General features: G+C 39.9%; 1 protein-coding gene across 1 annotated transcript in view; it reads right to left on the reverse strand.

The window, feature by feature from the left end:
- LOC126425214 (serine/arginine repetitive matrix protein 1-like) overlaps nt 1-16,829 on the reverse strand; it is a 109,133-nt gene that overhangs the window by 2,854 nt on the left and 89,450 nt on the right. Inside the window, exon 9 of the mRNA XM_050088171.1 lies at nt 1,782-1,990. Coding sequence (XP_049944128.1) covers nt 1,782-1,990 — 209 coding nt within the window. The remainder of the gene's footprint in view (nt 1-1,781; nt 1,991-16,829) is intronic.

Here is a 16,829-nt window from a genome sequence, read left to right on the forward strand (position 1 = left end):
CGTCAGGACCATCCCCCCAGCCCATATTAAAAGATAGAGCCCTCCAGAAGAACAGTATAGATCTTACGATAACACTAAAAGGACCACACCAGCTGTAAGTTTTAGCGTGTGACTTTTTCGCCCCTCTGTTACGTTGCAAACTTTAAAATCATTGCCCCACCACTAAAAGTATAACGTTTCTCATTGGATAGACAGAACTTTTGTAGGCGGAGCTTAAGGTTAACATTGAGACCCTGATTGGTCAGATGAGAACACAGCCAGATAGTTTTTTTTAAACTAACTTCGGTAAATTGTAGTAAGGAGGAGTTAGGAGAGAGTTGCTTCCGAGATGGCGAGGTGAGCGGAGCTGTGCTGCCCGCTGCCCCCTGACGAACACCGACAAGGTAATGAACGCACGCGATGCCACATAACAGCGCATAAAGCTTCACTCAGAACTGCAGAAGTCTCATCTGTTACACCCCCTTTTTGCGTAATGCTAGTGTCGATCGTCAATTAAAGCTCATGGTGTTCACATTTGCCACTTGAAATAAAAATCTGAAACGCCATGATTTTTCTGTTATATAGTTATTGAGAAGCCACATCAGCCACTGTAATTTACGACAAGTGAGATAAGTAATTAAAGACAATTGAAGGTCACTGTAGACCATTTTGACAGTTTTCGCTTTTGTGAAACTTAATTTAAATCTAGATTATAGATGTTATATGGCATAGGTCATCCTTCGATCCATTGTAGAACTTGGAAACCCATTCAGGGAATATTCGTTCACATTTTTGTTGAACGCAGTTGGTTTATACCATCCTGTATTAAAACATTTCGTTTTATCAATAGTGCAATTTATAAACAGTGTTTTGTGAGTAGAATAAAATTTCCAATGGTAAACTTAACTACTTTTTCGACTTTATTTTACCAGCTAACTAAAAATAGGAAAGCCTTGGACCCCTTCCTCTAAATTTAGTTAGTATTAAGATTCTTTTACAGAGAGTGCAGTGGAGCTGACGCTGAAATCATTAAGTATTTGGTGATATCATCGCTAGTCTCACGGAACTCTTCTGAACTCTACATGTCATGTGTGGTCTGATGTCTCCTTACCAGCAGCAGGTTCCAGGTTCAAACTAGTCAATTCCCTAAAAAACACGCTCAGAGCGTCGTTGCGCGAAAGTGGTAGGGAGACACGATATAGAACAACAGACACCACGCAAAATGTCAAACAATAAAATTCTTAAGTGTTACTGAAAATCAAATGTGATCTCAGTGGTGACAAAGAAAAATATGTATCTCAGAACTGAATGTCAATTTTGCAGACTGTCCTTTTGTACCTATTGAGAGCAATTTTTATATGTAAGTTTAAACCCTGGAGTTTAGTCTTATGTGAAAGTTTACTTCCTACAGGTACAGTCCATTTTGTCAAAATATAAAAGTCACTTCTCTAACAGTTCGCGTATGTGTGTTTTTTCTGTTAGAAATGCAGTAGATATCGCCATAAGAGAGGATATGTTGGAATAAGGCCGTTTAGGTATGCAATGTCGTGGACGTATGCAGTCACTTAGGTAGCGGTATTGGTAGTTTCAGTCTTTTGCAGGTTTCTTGTAGTTTGGATAGTAGGTAGGGTTTCCTTATGAAGCAATTTATTGGGTTAGCTGATTGGATAGGGTACCTGTGAATGATAAGGTAGAAATGGTGAAGGCTGCAGGTGATTTGTGATACAAATACTATCTATGTTTGGCTGTGCAGCGTCTGATGAGTGGCAGCCAGAGCTGAAGGTGTAGAGAGCCGGACTCACCCCCTGGCGATGAGGATCTCCTCGGTGGTGGACTGCCGGCGGATGGCGGGCGCGTGCGCGATGGGCCCGGCCGAGCTGCCGGCGCGCTCGCGGGCGCACGGCGAGGGGTCCCTGGAGGAGCAGGTGGACGAGCAGGAGTCGGGCGAGCGCGGCGGCGGCGGGCACACCGAGCCCGCGCGCGACAGCGGGCCGCCCGTGATCGACGTCGACTGCCGCCGCAGCCGGCCGCGCCGCGTGCGCCCCACCGGCGACACCTGACGACGACGCCACACGTACAGGCTGAAACGTCTCAGGCTACAACAGTACAGCATGAAATGACACGGTCGTGAGAGAATGCCTTTCCCCTTCTGTTTCACATTGCCTCGACTCACCTCAAGCTGCACTGCATGCGGACCTCGAGGAATCCCGCACTGTAGCCTGATAAACAAAGTAAGAGCCTACGGAATATCAGACCAGCTGTGTGGCTGGATTGAAGAGTTTTTAGCAAACAGAACACAGCATGTTGTTATCAATGGAGAGACGTCTACAGACGTTGAAGTAACCTCTGGCATGCCACAGGGGAGTGTTATTGAAACATTGCTTTTCACAATATATATAAATGACCTAGTAGATAGTGTCGGAGCCGGCCGTGGTGGCCGAGCGGTTCTAGGCGCTTTAGTCCGGAACCGCACGACCGCTTCGGTTGCAGGTTCGAATCCGGCCTCGGGCGTGGATGTGTGTGTTGTCCTTAGGTTAGTTAGGTTTAAGTAGTTCTAAGTACTAGGGGACTGATGACCTCGGATGTTAAGTCCCATAGTGCTCAGAGCCATTTGAACCACTTAGATAGTGTTGGAAGTTCCATGCGGCTTTTCCCGGATGATGCTGTAGTATACAGAGAAGTTGCAGCATTAGAAAATTGTAGCGAAATGCAGGAAGATCTGCAGCGGATAGGCACTTGGTGCAGGGAGTGGCAACTGACCCTTAACATAGACAAATGTAATGTTTTGCAAATACATAGAAAGAAGGATCCTTTATTGTATGATTATATGATAGCGGAACAAACACTGGTAGCAGTTACTTCTGTTAAGGGGAGCCGGAGGTGCCAATGCTGCCCATGTTAAAATCACTAAGTTTGGGGAACATTTATAAATAAACTACCAAATAGAAAAATTGAATTTTTTTTCATATAGAGTGGTTTAGTATTGCAGTTATGACAGAGGGATTTTGGAGTGTCTTTTCTAGTTTCCTTCCAATTATTTTTTTATTAATGACCCAAACTTTTTACAAATAATTGCTTTATAATTAAACTGAAATGAAACTACTGAACATATTGCCAAATGGCTGTGTTACAACGTAATTTTTACCACTAGGAGTGCTGTATAAAAATTTTCTCTCTCTAACTTGAGTGGATTTTGAGAAAATGTTCCTTATATTCGAAAAATTCTAATTTACGAGAAATGGCTATCAAAGTTTCTCAATACATTCCTGCACTATAGGATGGATTATCAGGGTCTTCTTCTTCATCCTCCAAAAGCTTCCTCTTCTGTCTTCTTCTCTGGCCTATTGTTCCATCATACTTCATATGCCTTTCTCTTCTTTCTGCTCCTATTATCCTTTCTCTGTCAATATTTCTTAGTGCTCGTACAGTGTTCACCCCAGCTGTAAATCCCAATGCCTTCAGAACTTAACACTTCACACTGTTCCCTTGGTTGTAGGTTGCTATTGCATCATAAATGCCAAAGTGCAGTGTTTTTATGCTTAGAAACACCCTTTTAGGAATCACTTTCCAAATCAAATTGTTTACGCTCTCATTAGGATTCTGCGTCTTTCCATGTAGACATTTGTGTAACAATTCTGGCTGTGCTAAGTGATGAAAAATTGGTTTTATTGTTCCCTCCTGATTCTTGTACATACTGCATATTACGCTTTACACAAGAAGTATAATACTACCAACAATAGGCGCAACACTGAACTAATTCGAAACGGTAAACAGCCAAGAGACTATGTTCCGCGCTCTTATTCATTGTAGTATCGCAACTTGGTATTAGTGTGAATTTTCTTTTCTCTACGTTCTTCCTCTTCTTATATACACGGTTACTAAAACATGGCATCGTAACCAGAACAAAAGTGAACGACAATATTAAATGGAGCAAGATGTTCGAAATTCTGAGGAAAATAGGAGTAAGCTCTAAGGAAATACGGGTAATATTTGTCACAGAAAACAATGTAGCCAACCCTTGCACATTCGCTGTATGCGTAACATAAGGCGCTGTATGCGTAACAGGCCGAGAAAATCCCAAGCAGTTCGCCAGGAAGTCACGAGAGGGTGTTGGATGCATTCAGCGGCCGCCCATTTCCTCTGCAGGCGTGGGGGAAAGTGATAATAACTCCACTTCTAGGGCGAGTAGAACAATAATTCAAAGTTTACATTAAAGAGGAATGTTCCAATTAATTTTCAGTAGCAAAAACAAAAATCGTAATTTTTTGGATTTGACCACCACCGCTCCCCTTAAATATCTGGGAGTATGCGTGCGGAACGATTTGAAGTGGAATGATCATATAAAATTAATTGTTGGTAAGGCGGGTGCCAGGTTGAGATTCATTGGGAGAGTCCTTAGGAAATGTAGTCCATCAACAAAGGAGGTGGCTTACAAAACACTCGTTCGGCCTATACTTGAGTATTGCTCATCAGTGTGGGATCCGTACCAGATCGGGTTGACGGAGGAGATAGAGAAGATCCAAAGAAGAGCGGCGCGTTTCGTCACAGGGTTATTTGGTGACCGTGATAGCGTTACGGTGATGTTTAGCAAACTCAAGTGGCAGACTCTGCAAGAGAGGCGCTCTGCATCGTGGTGTAGCTTGCTCGCCAGGTTTCGAGAGCGTGAGTTTCTGGATGAGGTATCGAATATATTGCTTCCCCCTACTTATACCTCCCGAGGAGATCACGAATGTAAAATTAGAGAGATTCGAGCACGCACGGAGGCTTTCAGGCAGTCGTTCTTCCCGCGAACCATACGCGACTGGAACAGAAAAGGAAGGTAATGACAGTGGCACGTAAAGTGCCCTCCGCCACACACCGTTGGGTGGCTTGCGGAGTATAAATGTAGATGTAGATGTATTACAAGCCACATGTGGACCGAAACGTGTCAGGCTATGTCAATGGCAGCTCTGCCTAATGTGGCAGCATGAAACGACATGGCTAAGAGAGAACCGTATGTTTACTTGTTGGACATCAGCTACTGCCACATGCAGCTGTAGTACATGGGCCCCATCAGTGGGAACTGAGGATAACTCACCAAATACAGGCTGAAAAGTCTGAGACAATCTCAGTTGCTGATTATCAGTGGGAAAGCGGCATAAAACCATTTGGTCACGACTAGGTTTCGTTACTAATGTCATTGACTGTGGGCCTCCACCAGTGAGTGTGGATGACATGTACAGACTAAAACATTGCAAATTACACCATTTGATCATCAGCTGCGTAAAGGCAGTAAGTAGGGACACAGGCATGAGAGAACACTTTTATTATTTCTTCACCAGGATGACAAAACCTATTGTTGCAACCAAAATTTCTGTATATACCACATGGGCACACCTGCGAATGACAAACTAAGACAGGACACAACATCTCAGGCTCAAATGTTGATCACCCACGTGGGGGCAGCATACAACGATATTATGAGAAAGATTTTCTCATTTAAACCCCCTGTGTTGAAAATAGATTGCTCCACCAGGAACACCTAGCGATGATTTGATGTGTGGGCTGAAACGTCTCAGACTACAGCTCCTCTTATCAGCTCTATGAAGGCAACATACAACGATATGACTACAACACTATTTATGCCCCCTGATTGGATGTGGATCTCCACTGCAGGTCAAATGACTACATCAGCTGCTGCTCAGCTGTATAAGATACCATACCGTCTTATGATGGTAAAAGAATGCTTCATTTACCTTGCGGTATTGTATGTTGATTGCCATTGCAGATGGTTCTGTCATATAAGCATGCAACAAATAGCAAGCTATGCCATCTTCATAACCCATTGTTCCGATTTAGATAGTCTGCATACAACGACATTCATGTAAAAAATAGGAAGCTATGCCATCTTCATAACACATTACTCCGATTTAGATAGTCTGCCTACAACTACATTGTCAAGAGAGAACTATTAGGTTAAGAAATATTAATTTATGTGTAATGTTACTGCAAAGTGCCATGCTGCATGTGCTCCATTAGGAACTCCAGAAAACAGTGCATCTGGTGTGGGTCAAGCTTCTCAGACAACATCAACGCTGCTCTGCTGTACGAAGACAACATCTAATCAAATAGTCATGGGAGAACAGTCCATTTACTTAACCCTCCACTGATTGTCACTGCCATGCTTCATATACCTCGTGATATGACAGCAAGAGATTGCGTTGTTTATTTATTCCCAGAAATCGACCTTGATTAAGACTGCAGTCAGCTGCACCGATTATGCTCAGCCAGCTACACCCAAGCATTATGCACCACACACAGTCTGAGTTGTTTATCTCCTACTGATAGAGTATATGAACGCAGAATTTAAATATGCTACAGTGAGAGAACTCTTAAATTAATTATTCATCATGACTGAACCAGATTACAACCATAAGTGGCTGCAGCACCTACAGCCAACTGATGATCTCTGAGCTTGTCATGCCATGTGCAGGTCAAAACATTCGGTCTACATTATCTGCTGCTCTCTAGCATGATTTTCGTATATAATCGTGAGGTCACCTCATAGCCGTTCCTTGTTCTATATACTTTGTGAGATGAAAGTAAATTCTGACACTGAGAAGGGTCAAGCTATGGTCTCAAATATTAAAAGATTTATTAGAGTAAATTAGTTAAATAAGTCAGTTTCGGATTATTTAAAGAAGTTACAACTTACAAATAAAGTAAATGTCATATGCATGTATGAAAATCATTAGACTACTGAATCAGTAATGTAGAATACTGATGGATACATCGTACCCTCCAGTAAGTACAGACTGGATATGAAGGAAGGATAACTTGCCACTTACACTAAAAAGGGATAGAAATATGAAAGAAGCAATATTCTCAGGTTTGATAATGATCACCATTTTAAAGCCTGAGATACAACATCAGAAATTTATGGAAAGTTAATGGTAACAGCCATAATATACAGTTCTCCAACTGATAATGTGGTAATACTTAGTGCTGATTGCAATTAAATTCTTTGGAGCATACACAATCTATGCTGGAGTCCCTTCACCTTCATTATGACATCTGACACAATTTGCATGAGGAGTTATGATAACCAGCAGCATCGTCATTGATAACATTTTTATGTACGCTTGAGGCTGCTGTCATCTTTTACATACGAAAAGTTAATGGAAACTAGCTCACTCACTAGTGTCTTACGGTACAATTATGTACGTGATGTCACACATCACTTAGGAAGAAAATAAAGATAACACAAAAGCAAGTTGTGAGAATGATATACAGTGTTCACAAACATCTTGTAGGCATGTATTCAAGGAGTTAAGAATATTAGAAGTGTTGTGAATTGGCAGGGGTTTGGAGGAAGCCGAAAGGCACGCGTTTAAGCTCACGCAGGCTGGCGTGAGGTCTGGAACAGGTAAAGTAATTATGCTATCAAGAAAAGTACGTAGCTGCTGGAATACTTAACTTTAATCCATAATTGGTGAACATCGCTCTGACTGTACATGCATCACAAGATAAATAGCAAATGATAATGGCGCCTTGCTAGGTTGTAGCAAATGACGTAGCCGAAGGCTATGCTAAATATCGTCTCGGCAAATGAGAGCGTAATTTTTCAGTGCACCATCTCCAGTAAAGTCGGCTGTACAACTGGGGCGAGTGCTAGGACGTCTCTCTAGACCTGCCATGTGGCGGCGCTCGGTCTGCAATCACTGATAGTGTCGACATGCGGGTCCGACGTATACTACCGGACCGCGGCCGATTTAAAGGCTACCACCTAGCAAGTGTGGTGTCTGACGGTGACACCACAAGAAGCTCCTTCACAGCATGTCTATTCCATAATGAAATTTGTCACAAATAGTCCATGCAACTCGAGAAGGTTTGTAATGTCAATATCTACAATACCTGAAGGAGATTAACTTTCATCAGATATCATGATAGCTGTCATAGCCTCAGAAAAGAGTTCAATGAATTTCTAAAGATTTCTGTCATATTTTGCCATAAAATACAAAATGTCTGACAAGTAGCAAAACACATTTTAATACAGCCTAAAAACATTTATTCGGCACAAAGTCTATTCCACATACAAAATTTTAATTAAAATCTGGTAACATTTGTACATTAAAAATTAAAATTAAGTGTATTACTGCTTATTATCCATAATATTATAAATTTGTGTGAAAGTTCTTATGACAGTTGTGCCAGTGAACTACTTACATGTTTGTAATATGTTGTTTACCAGCATGTAACCCTACCACCTAGATCATTCCCTATAATTTTCATCAAAAGTGTGCAGATGACATATAGATCACATAATTAAATAGATAAATTAAGTATTGTAAAGTTTAAACCAAAGTGATAATATCACTGAAATTTAGATGTTTAGGATAAATAAGTTCATCTGCTAGAACAACTAGATCTATGAGGAACACCACGAAAAGTGGGACTGGAAAAATTAATAATGGAAATGAGAAGATTTTCGTAAACTATATGATATGACCAGAGTTTTAAAATTATCGGTAATTTTTTCTGACAGTGACAGTGAGACGTAGCACCCTGTCTTGTACCTCTCTATGTAAGAGACAGAAGCAAGCAGACAGATACATTCTGATCCAGTAGCTAGCTGCAAGTAGGTACAACTGTGGCAGAAGGCTGTGAGCATATTATGGATTATAAAATACTCTGAACAGCCAAAGAAACTTGCTCAATAACGTGTGTGACCCTGCGAGCTAACATAAGTGCGGCGATACGATGTGGGATGGACTCGACTAATGTCTGAAGTAGTGCTGCAGGGAGCTGACACCATGAATTGTCCAAAAATCCGTAAGAGTACGAGGGGTTGGAGATCTCTTATGAACAGTACATTGAAAGTCATCCCAGATAAGCTCAATAATGTTCATGTCTGGGGAGTTTGGTGGCCAGCGGAAGTGTTTAAACTCAGACGAGTGTAACTTCATCCAATCTGTAGTAATTCTGGACGTGTGGAGTGTCGCATTGTCCTGCCGCAATTGCCCAAGTTTTATATTGCACAATGGACATGAATGGACGCAGATGATCCGACAGGATGCCTACTTGCATCTCACCTGTCGGAGTCGTATCTAGAAGTACCAGGGGTCCCATATCACTCCAACTGCACACGCCTCACACAATTACAGAGCCTTCAACAGTGTCCTGCTGTCATGCACGGTTCATGGCTTCACGAGATTGTCTCCATACCCGTACATGTGCATCTGCTAGTTACAATTAGAAATGAGACTCGTCCGACCAAGGAACATGTTTCCAGTCATCAACAGTCCAATGGCGGTGTTTATGGGCGCAGGTGATACGTAAAGCTTTCTGTCATGGATTCATCAAGGGTACACGAATGAGCCTTCGGCTCCGAAAGCCCATATCGATGATGTTTCGTTGAATGGTTCTCACGCTGACACTTGTTGATGGACCAGCATTGTAAACTGCAGCTATTTGCGGAAGGGTTGCACTGCTGTCACGTTCAACGATTCTCTTCTGTCGTCGTTGATCCCGTTCTTGAAGGATCTCTCGACCGCAGCGATGTCGATGATTTGATGTTTCACCGGATTCCTGACGTTCACGGTACACTAGTGAAATAATCGTACGGGAAAATCCCCACATTATCGCTACCTCGGTGGTACTGTGACCCAACGCTCGTGCGCCGACTATAAAGTCACACAGAAACTCACGTAAATATTGATAACCTGCTATTGTAGCAGCAGTAACAGATATAACAACTGCAGCAGAGACTTGTTGTCTTACATAGGCGTGGCCGACCGCAGCGCCGTGTTCTGCTTGTTTACATGTCTCTGTATTTGAATACCATGTCTGAACCAATTTCTTTGGCGCTTCAGTGTAATACGCAGTTAAAATATATTTTGTTTATTGGTCTGAATGATGGTGTGAATGTAAAGAAAGGTAATTTTTGAATATTATTATGTTTATTAACTGAGTATACGTTCTTGTGAGAACTGTGTAAAAAGAGTGAATCATACTCAGGAGAAACTGTAAAGTGCAACTAGCCTGTTTAGGAGACTGTGCAAACAAGCAACATTGTACAATACTTTCGTTAATTAAAGAAGGAGTTAGTTTGGTATTCGTGGAGGCTCTAAATTTGTGCATTTAGTAAATTGTTCATAAGAGCTATTAACTTGTGTTTGGTCAAATGTAAAAGATGTGCAGTGCACGGTTTTCATGGTAATGTCGGATTGGCTATTATGTGTATCAGCCAATCAGAGGTCGGTACGATCATGCGTCACTTGTGGGTTAAAGAACTGGTTTGTAAAGTGCAAAGAGTTCATTTCGAAGCTCAGCCAGGATGATGTTCAGATGCGTATATAAGGAGCTCCGAAGGGACGGGATAATTTTGTAGAATAATGATTAAAACTTGACAGTGGAGTGCAGCAAAGTGGATGAGAATGTTTGAGAAAATCGTGCACGTCAAATTCCGATATTAATTTGTAAACTGTGACTTTTGTATAACCAAAATTCGCGTGGCGTGATGTACAAGCCGTGACCGTAATCTGAACGCTAATAATGGTCAAACTGTGTAATATTTGAGCGAGCGTTGTGTCACAGATAATATGTTTTGTAATCCTTTCCGGTATTAGGTTTGGTTCAATACCGTAACCAGGCTATTACGAGTGACTTTGTGTGCTGAAACTAGAACTTAAGATTAATTTAGGTTAGGCAAGGTTCTTGCATCAAATAAGCGCCAATATATCAAAGTTTTCACTCATAGGCTACCTTTCAATTAATCTCTCATTTAACCTGATACTGAGAAACATTTGTTGCACCCGTTGGATTTGTGTAATGCTTCTGATTTTACTACAGTTTTTCCAGTCGGATGCAGCATTCATTTTTAACAGGGAACGCGTGTCGAGCGGACAGCAGAAGAACAAGCCCACCGTAATGAGAGCTGACAGTTTCTGTAGGACGAGAAAAAGCAGCCGCGCCGTCACAAGTGGAGCACAGCGCCCGAAAATAAAAACTGTAAGAGGTCGAAACAGCGGTCGGGAACAATTTAGAAAGAGGACAGTGTAACACAGTGTGCGAACTGTAACATGGAACTGTGCACGCAAATATTAAAAAGATTGTCGATGCCAACAGGACGGGAACTTTACGACGGCAAATATCAGCGAGACAACATAGCTCGCACCGTAGAATTGGACAAGGCAGCGGCATATGTTGCAACTAAGGGCTAGCAGAAGAGGGCAGTGCAGCAATTGTGGACCCAGGAACTGGTATAACTGAGGACGGAGATTGGACACACAGAAACAACACGCAGCGACCACTGGAGACAATGGAAATATGTGAAATGTAATTCATTTGTTGCAGCTTTGTATTAAAAAACTTACAAGCGGGAAAGAAAGTGAGAAGTCCGTAAATGTGAAAGAAGGGGATGAAGTACAATGTAGTACCAGTGCGAATCAAACAAGCAATCCTGAAAGAAGAAAAAACAGATGATCTAGTAAACAATGCTGTTTCAACTGACGATATAACTCAGTTATCTCCATTTGTGGGGGTAGAACTTGACAAAAATGTTTCCACAAATGAAGCTATGGGAGTCTAAACTGTAACAGTAATCGGTTGAGTAATTTGAGTGAAACTAGTTCTATTTGAAGTTAGTCCATGCAACGTAAATAAACAAGTGAGTGTGGAAACATATACCGAACAGGGTCTGATGACTGCCGAAAGTGGGCATAAAGTATGCAGGAAATATTTGCTGCCTAAATGGAAACTGTGAAAAACAATTTTATGGTGATAAACAAAAATTTTACGTATATAAAAAAAAATATAGAACAACAGACGAATAACCTGGATACGAAAATAGAACTTCAAACAGAAGTACACAAACGTTTGATAGCGAGTTGAAACACCAGTCTAGTAGTATTAATAGTTGGGCTGGTGAGCTTAAGCCGTTTAAATCTGAAATTAACGTGAAATTGGAAAACTATGCTGCGGAGTCGAAGAAAATGTGGGAAAATGATTTCCATTTTCTGGTACTAAGGTTGACGAAACAAGCTGAGAAAGGTTGTAAGAAATCCTCATAAAATGGTAAAAGTCAGCTAACAGAGGTTATTAAAAAGGTAGCTATTGGAAGTAAGCAACAGATAAATCAAATTAAGGAGGATGCACATAATATTTAGCAAAAACATGTTTGCGCAAATGACCACGAAACTTTGGAAATTAAAATTAATGTTGTGCAAATTGTTCAAAATCTGCGAACAACGTGTCTAATGGTGTGGAAGTGGTAGAATCTAACACAGACCAGTTGACTAATGAAGTTGAAACAGTGCAAACTAAACCGCATGAGCAGGACAACAGATTGTCTAACGTAGAACATAACGGTGGATTATATACAAACAGGTGGGGGTTGTAGTTTGGTTCATCAGAAATTACATATACACTGAAGCTCCAAAGAAACTGGTATAGCCATGCGTATTCATTTACAGATATATGTGAACAGGCAGAATACGGCGCTAAGGTCGGCAATGCTCATATAAGACAACGAGACTGGTGCAGTTGGTAGATCAGTTACTGCTGCTACAATGGCAAGTTACCAAGATTTAAGTGGGTTTGAACATGGTGCTGTAGTCGGTGCAGGAGCGATGGGCATGCCATCTCAGAGGTAGCGATGAAGTAGGGATTTTCCAGTACGACCATACCATGAGCATACCGTCAGTATCAAGAATCCGGTAAAATATCAAACCTCTGATATCGCTGCGGCCGGAAAAAGATCCTTCAAGAAAGGGACCAACAACGACTATAGACAATCGTTCAGCAAGACAGAACGGCAACCAAACTGAAAATTGCTGAGGATTTCAGTGCTAGGCCATCAACAATTGTCAGCATACGAACCATTCAACAAAATATCATCGATATGGGCTTTAGGAGCCGAAGGTCCACTCATATACTCTTCATGACCGCACGACACAAAACTTCACGCCTCGCCTGGGCCTGTCAACACCGACATTGGACTGTTGATGACTGGAAACATGCGGCCTGGTCGAACGAGTCTCGTTTAAAAATGTATAGAGTGGATGGACGTGTATGGATATGGAGACAACCTCATGAATTGTGGACCCTGCATGTCAACAGGACACTGGTGGAGGCTCTGTAATGGTGTGGGGTGTGAGCAGCTGGAGTGATGTGGGACCTCTGACATGTCTAGTTACGATTCTGATAGGTGACGCGTACATAAGCATCCTGTCTGATCGCCTGCATCCACTCATGTCCATTGTGCATTCCGATTGACTAGGACAATTCCAGCAGGACAATGCGACACTCCACACGTCCAGAATTGCCTCAGAGTGGGATCAGGAACATTCTTCTGAGTTTAACCAGTTCCAATGGCCACCAAACTTCCCAGACATGAACATTATTGAGCATATTTGGGATGCCTCGCAACGTGTTGTTCAGAAGAGATCTCCACCCCCTCATATTGTTACAAATGAGGAAAGTGACAAATTCCTGGCATGTATTGTAGGTAAAAGAAAGATTTGGAATGGTGTAATAAACAGAGGACAGTGCTGGGGGTAATGACCTCAGAGGGCATTTTACTCTTTCCAATTCCAGATGTTGGACTTTGATAAAGCACTCGAATTTTTGAAAAAATTATCTCTTTTTCCTTTCATATTGTAATCATCCTGTCATTTTGAACTTTGTCTGTAATCTTCTTAACTATCGAGGAAAAAGTAGAGTATTGCAGGGTGTTGTGAAGAAGTTAATTATTGGAAATCTAAGGAAATTCAGAGTCAAGAAATGTATTAAGAAAATCGGAAGAGTACTAATGAGGTCTTGAGGGTCTATTTGACTGAGAAGTAGTGGCTCCAGTCACGAAAACTGACAACTGCTTATAGAGCGGTATGCTGACCAGATACCTCTCCATATCAGCAACCAGTGACCCCTATATGTTGAGGACTACATGGCCATCAGTCAGTACCATTATGGTCATCCCAGACCTGGTGCGACAGAGTTTACTTTTAATCATGAGGTCTATGATTAGCTATGAAAACAATTAATGAGGAAATGGAGTAAGCTGTTTCTGAGAAGGGAGAGTTGTTTTGTTGAATAACCGACAATGGATACTGAAATAGTGTTGCAAAGATTAGTAGAGATGACATCTGAATGAAGGATCAGTAGGAGAAAATTAATTGTGGAATGATGTGACTTGTGGTGGAAGAGGGTGTTATTGGATTGGAAAATAGACAGGACGTCACAGAACAGTGAAGTAAATAATACCTGTTGTGCTTTATCAAGAACCTAACTAGTTATGGAATAAGGTGCTGATTGCAGAAGAACATGCTGAAATGATGAAAAGTAATGAATACGTTTTGGAATAGTGACTAAAATGTATTAGATGTGACTAATTTAAATGAACTGAGTGGTATGATAAAGCAGAGTTTTACTGGGATTATTGAATATTTATCATAGTATGAGTGAACCCAAGTGTCAAAGAGAAAGACTGAAAGAAAGTGATATTAAGAGTTTTGTAATTAATTTCATGATTTTGGATGTAATCTCTTTCTGTATTAGGTCAAATATTTTATTGTGGTAGTTCTGAGAGATATCCTGGCCGACCTATAATATATATGAGTGTATATAACTGTGAAGAGAAACTGGTAAAATGGAAATGAAGTAATCTGTTTCTGCGAAGGGTGTGTTGTTTTGTTGAAAAACAGGCAATGGATACTGAAATAGTGCTGCAAAGATTAGTAGAGAGGACATCTGAATGAAGGATCAGTACGAGGAAATTAATTGTGGAATGATGTGACTTGTGGTAGAAGAGGGTGTTATTGGATTGGAAAATAGACAGGACGCCACAGAACAGTGAAGTAAATGATACCTGTTGTGCTTTCTCAAGAACCTAACTAATTATGGAATAAGGTGCTCATTGCAGAAGAACATGTTGAAATGATGAAAGGTGATGAATAGGTTTTGGAATAGTGACTAAAATGTATTAGATGTGACTAATTTAAATGAACTGACTGGTATGATAAAGCAGAATTTTACTGGGATTATTGAATATTTCTCCTACTATGACTAAACTCAAGTGTCCAAGAGAAAAACTGAAAGAAAGTGATATTAAGAGTTTTCAAATAATTTCATGATTTTGGATGTAATATATTTCTGTATTAGGTCAAATATTTTATTGTGGTGGTTTTGAGAAATATATTGGCCAACCTATAATATATATGAGTGTATATAAACTGTGAAGAGAAACTGGTAAAAACAGAGATACGTAAATTATGTTGCAAAACTATTAAAAGCATGATTTACTGTAGTTTTAAGCTTTTCCAAAGATTCTGCTAAACTTAGGTACTGAGTTAAGTAAATATAAAAATTGCATTCAGTAGTAACCTTCTGTACTAAAGTTATTGATGTTTCTTATTTCAGGAAGAAATAATTTTTCAAGTAGCTTCATGTTTGTCCCCTTTGAAAGCATCAATCAAAGATAAATTCTTTGTTAATTTACTTCCAGTGAGGAGAATAAATTAAATATTTTCACTCCTCAAATACATGACAACAAGAGGACTGTTTCTGAACGCCATAAATCATTATCACTGTTGCTTTTGTGTTATCACTCTTTTCTTTCTGTGCAATGTGTGTCATGATATAATTGTACCACAAGACACAATTTATTGAGCTATAAGTCATCAACATCTCTTATCTAAAAGATGACATCAGCCTCAAGGCAGATGTAAAAATGTTATCAAAATGATACTGGTGGATACTGTAACTCCTAATGCAAATTGTGTCAGATGTCATAATAAGAAGTATTTTTCAAGTAGCTTCATGTTTGTGCCATTTTAAAGGACAAATTAAAGAAAAATTCTTTGTTAATTTACTTTCAATGGGGAGAATCAATTAAATAGTTTAAATTATATTTAAAAAAATAGAAAAAGAATAATTTTAAGAAAAATGTATAGTATAATATTTGTCTTTCCAGTACACACTGTGTAAAATATTAGTCTAACATGAAAGTACGGTTTCACATAAATAGCCATGTAACTGCAGTTAAGTCTGTGTTTTAAGCAGAGGTGAAGTCTTAAGGATGCCACACAAAGTAAGTGCTGTGGCAGTGTAAGAAAGACAGTTCCAAAGGGAGGACACTAGTGAAGTGCTGTATATAAGGTAGAAATGGAAATGTAATTATACATAGACACATTACTGAGAGAAATGAGTAGAATTTCGAGGTGAGGTGAAAAAGATATTGCAGAAAGTATAAACAAACAAAGATTTTAAAATTAAAAGAAAGAGAAATTGATTGGTTCACTAAAATGCTGTGAATAATTTGTAGTCTCAAAACAGAAGCTAATTTGTTGGTTTTAAAAACAATTTGTATAACTCATGATTTTGTTAAGTCATAGAGAAAAACAAGATTTTGAAAAACCATGGGCTAACTGCAAAGTCTGGAGTAAAAATTATGTATTCTTGTTTAATATGTTTTCTGTTGTAAAACTATTAAAAGTAGAAAAATTGTTTTTGTTCAGTATAATTACTAAAAATTTATTAGCAATTTTTTTCATAATCATAGGGTTTCTGAAGGCATCTATGTATAAAAGAGACAAAAGCGAGCACAAAGATGCAACAGTCATTGTTATCACATAACAAATGCGCTCTGGTTCAGTAGCTAGCTGCAACTAGCTACGATTGTGGCCAAAAGAAGTGAGCATTTTATGGACTGTGAAACAATACGTAATTAAAACATATTTTTTTGGAAACGAAACTGGTCTATTACGATTTTCATTAATTATTGTTAATTTAATTTACTTATTAGTGTGAATGGAAGATATGATTATAAATGAATATTGTTATTTATATTAAGTGAGTATAGGTTATTGTGAGAA

Source organism: Schistocerca serialis, chromosome 10 (assembly GCF_023864345.2).
Source record: "Schistocerca serialis cubense isolate TAMUIC-IGC-003099 chromosome 10, iqSchSeri2.2, whole genome shotgun sequence".
NCBI lineage: Eukaryota > Metazoa > Arthropoda > Insecta > Orthoptera > Acrididae > Schistocerca > Schistocerca serialis.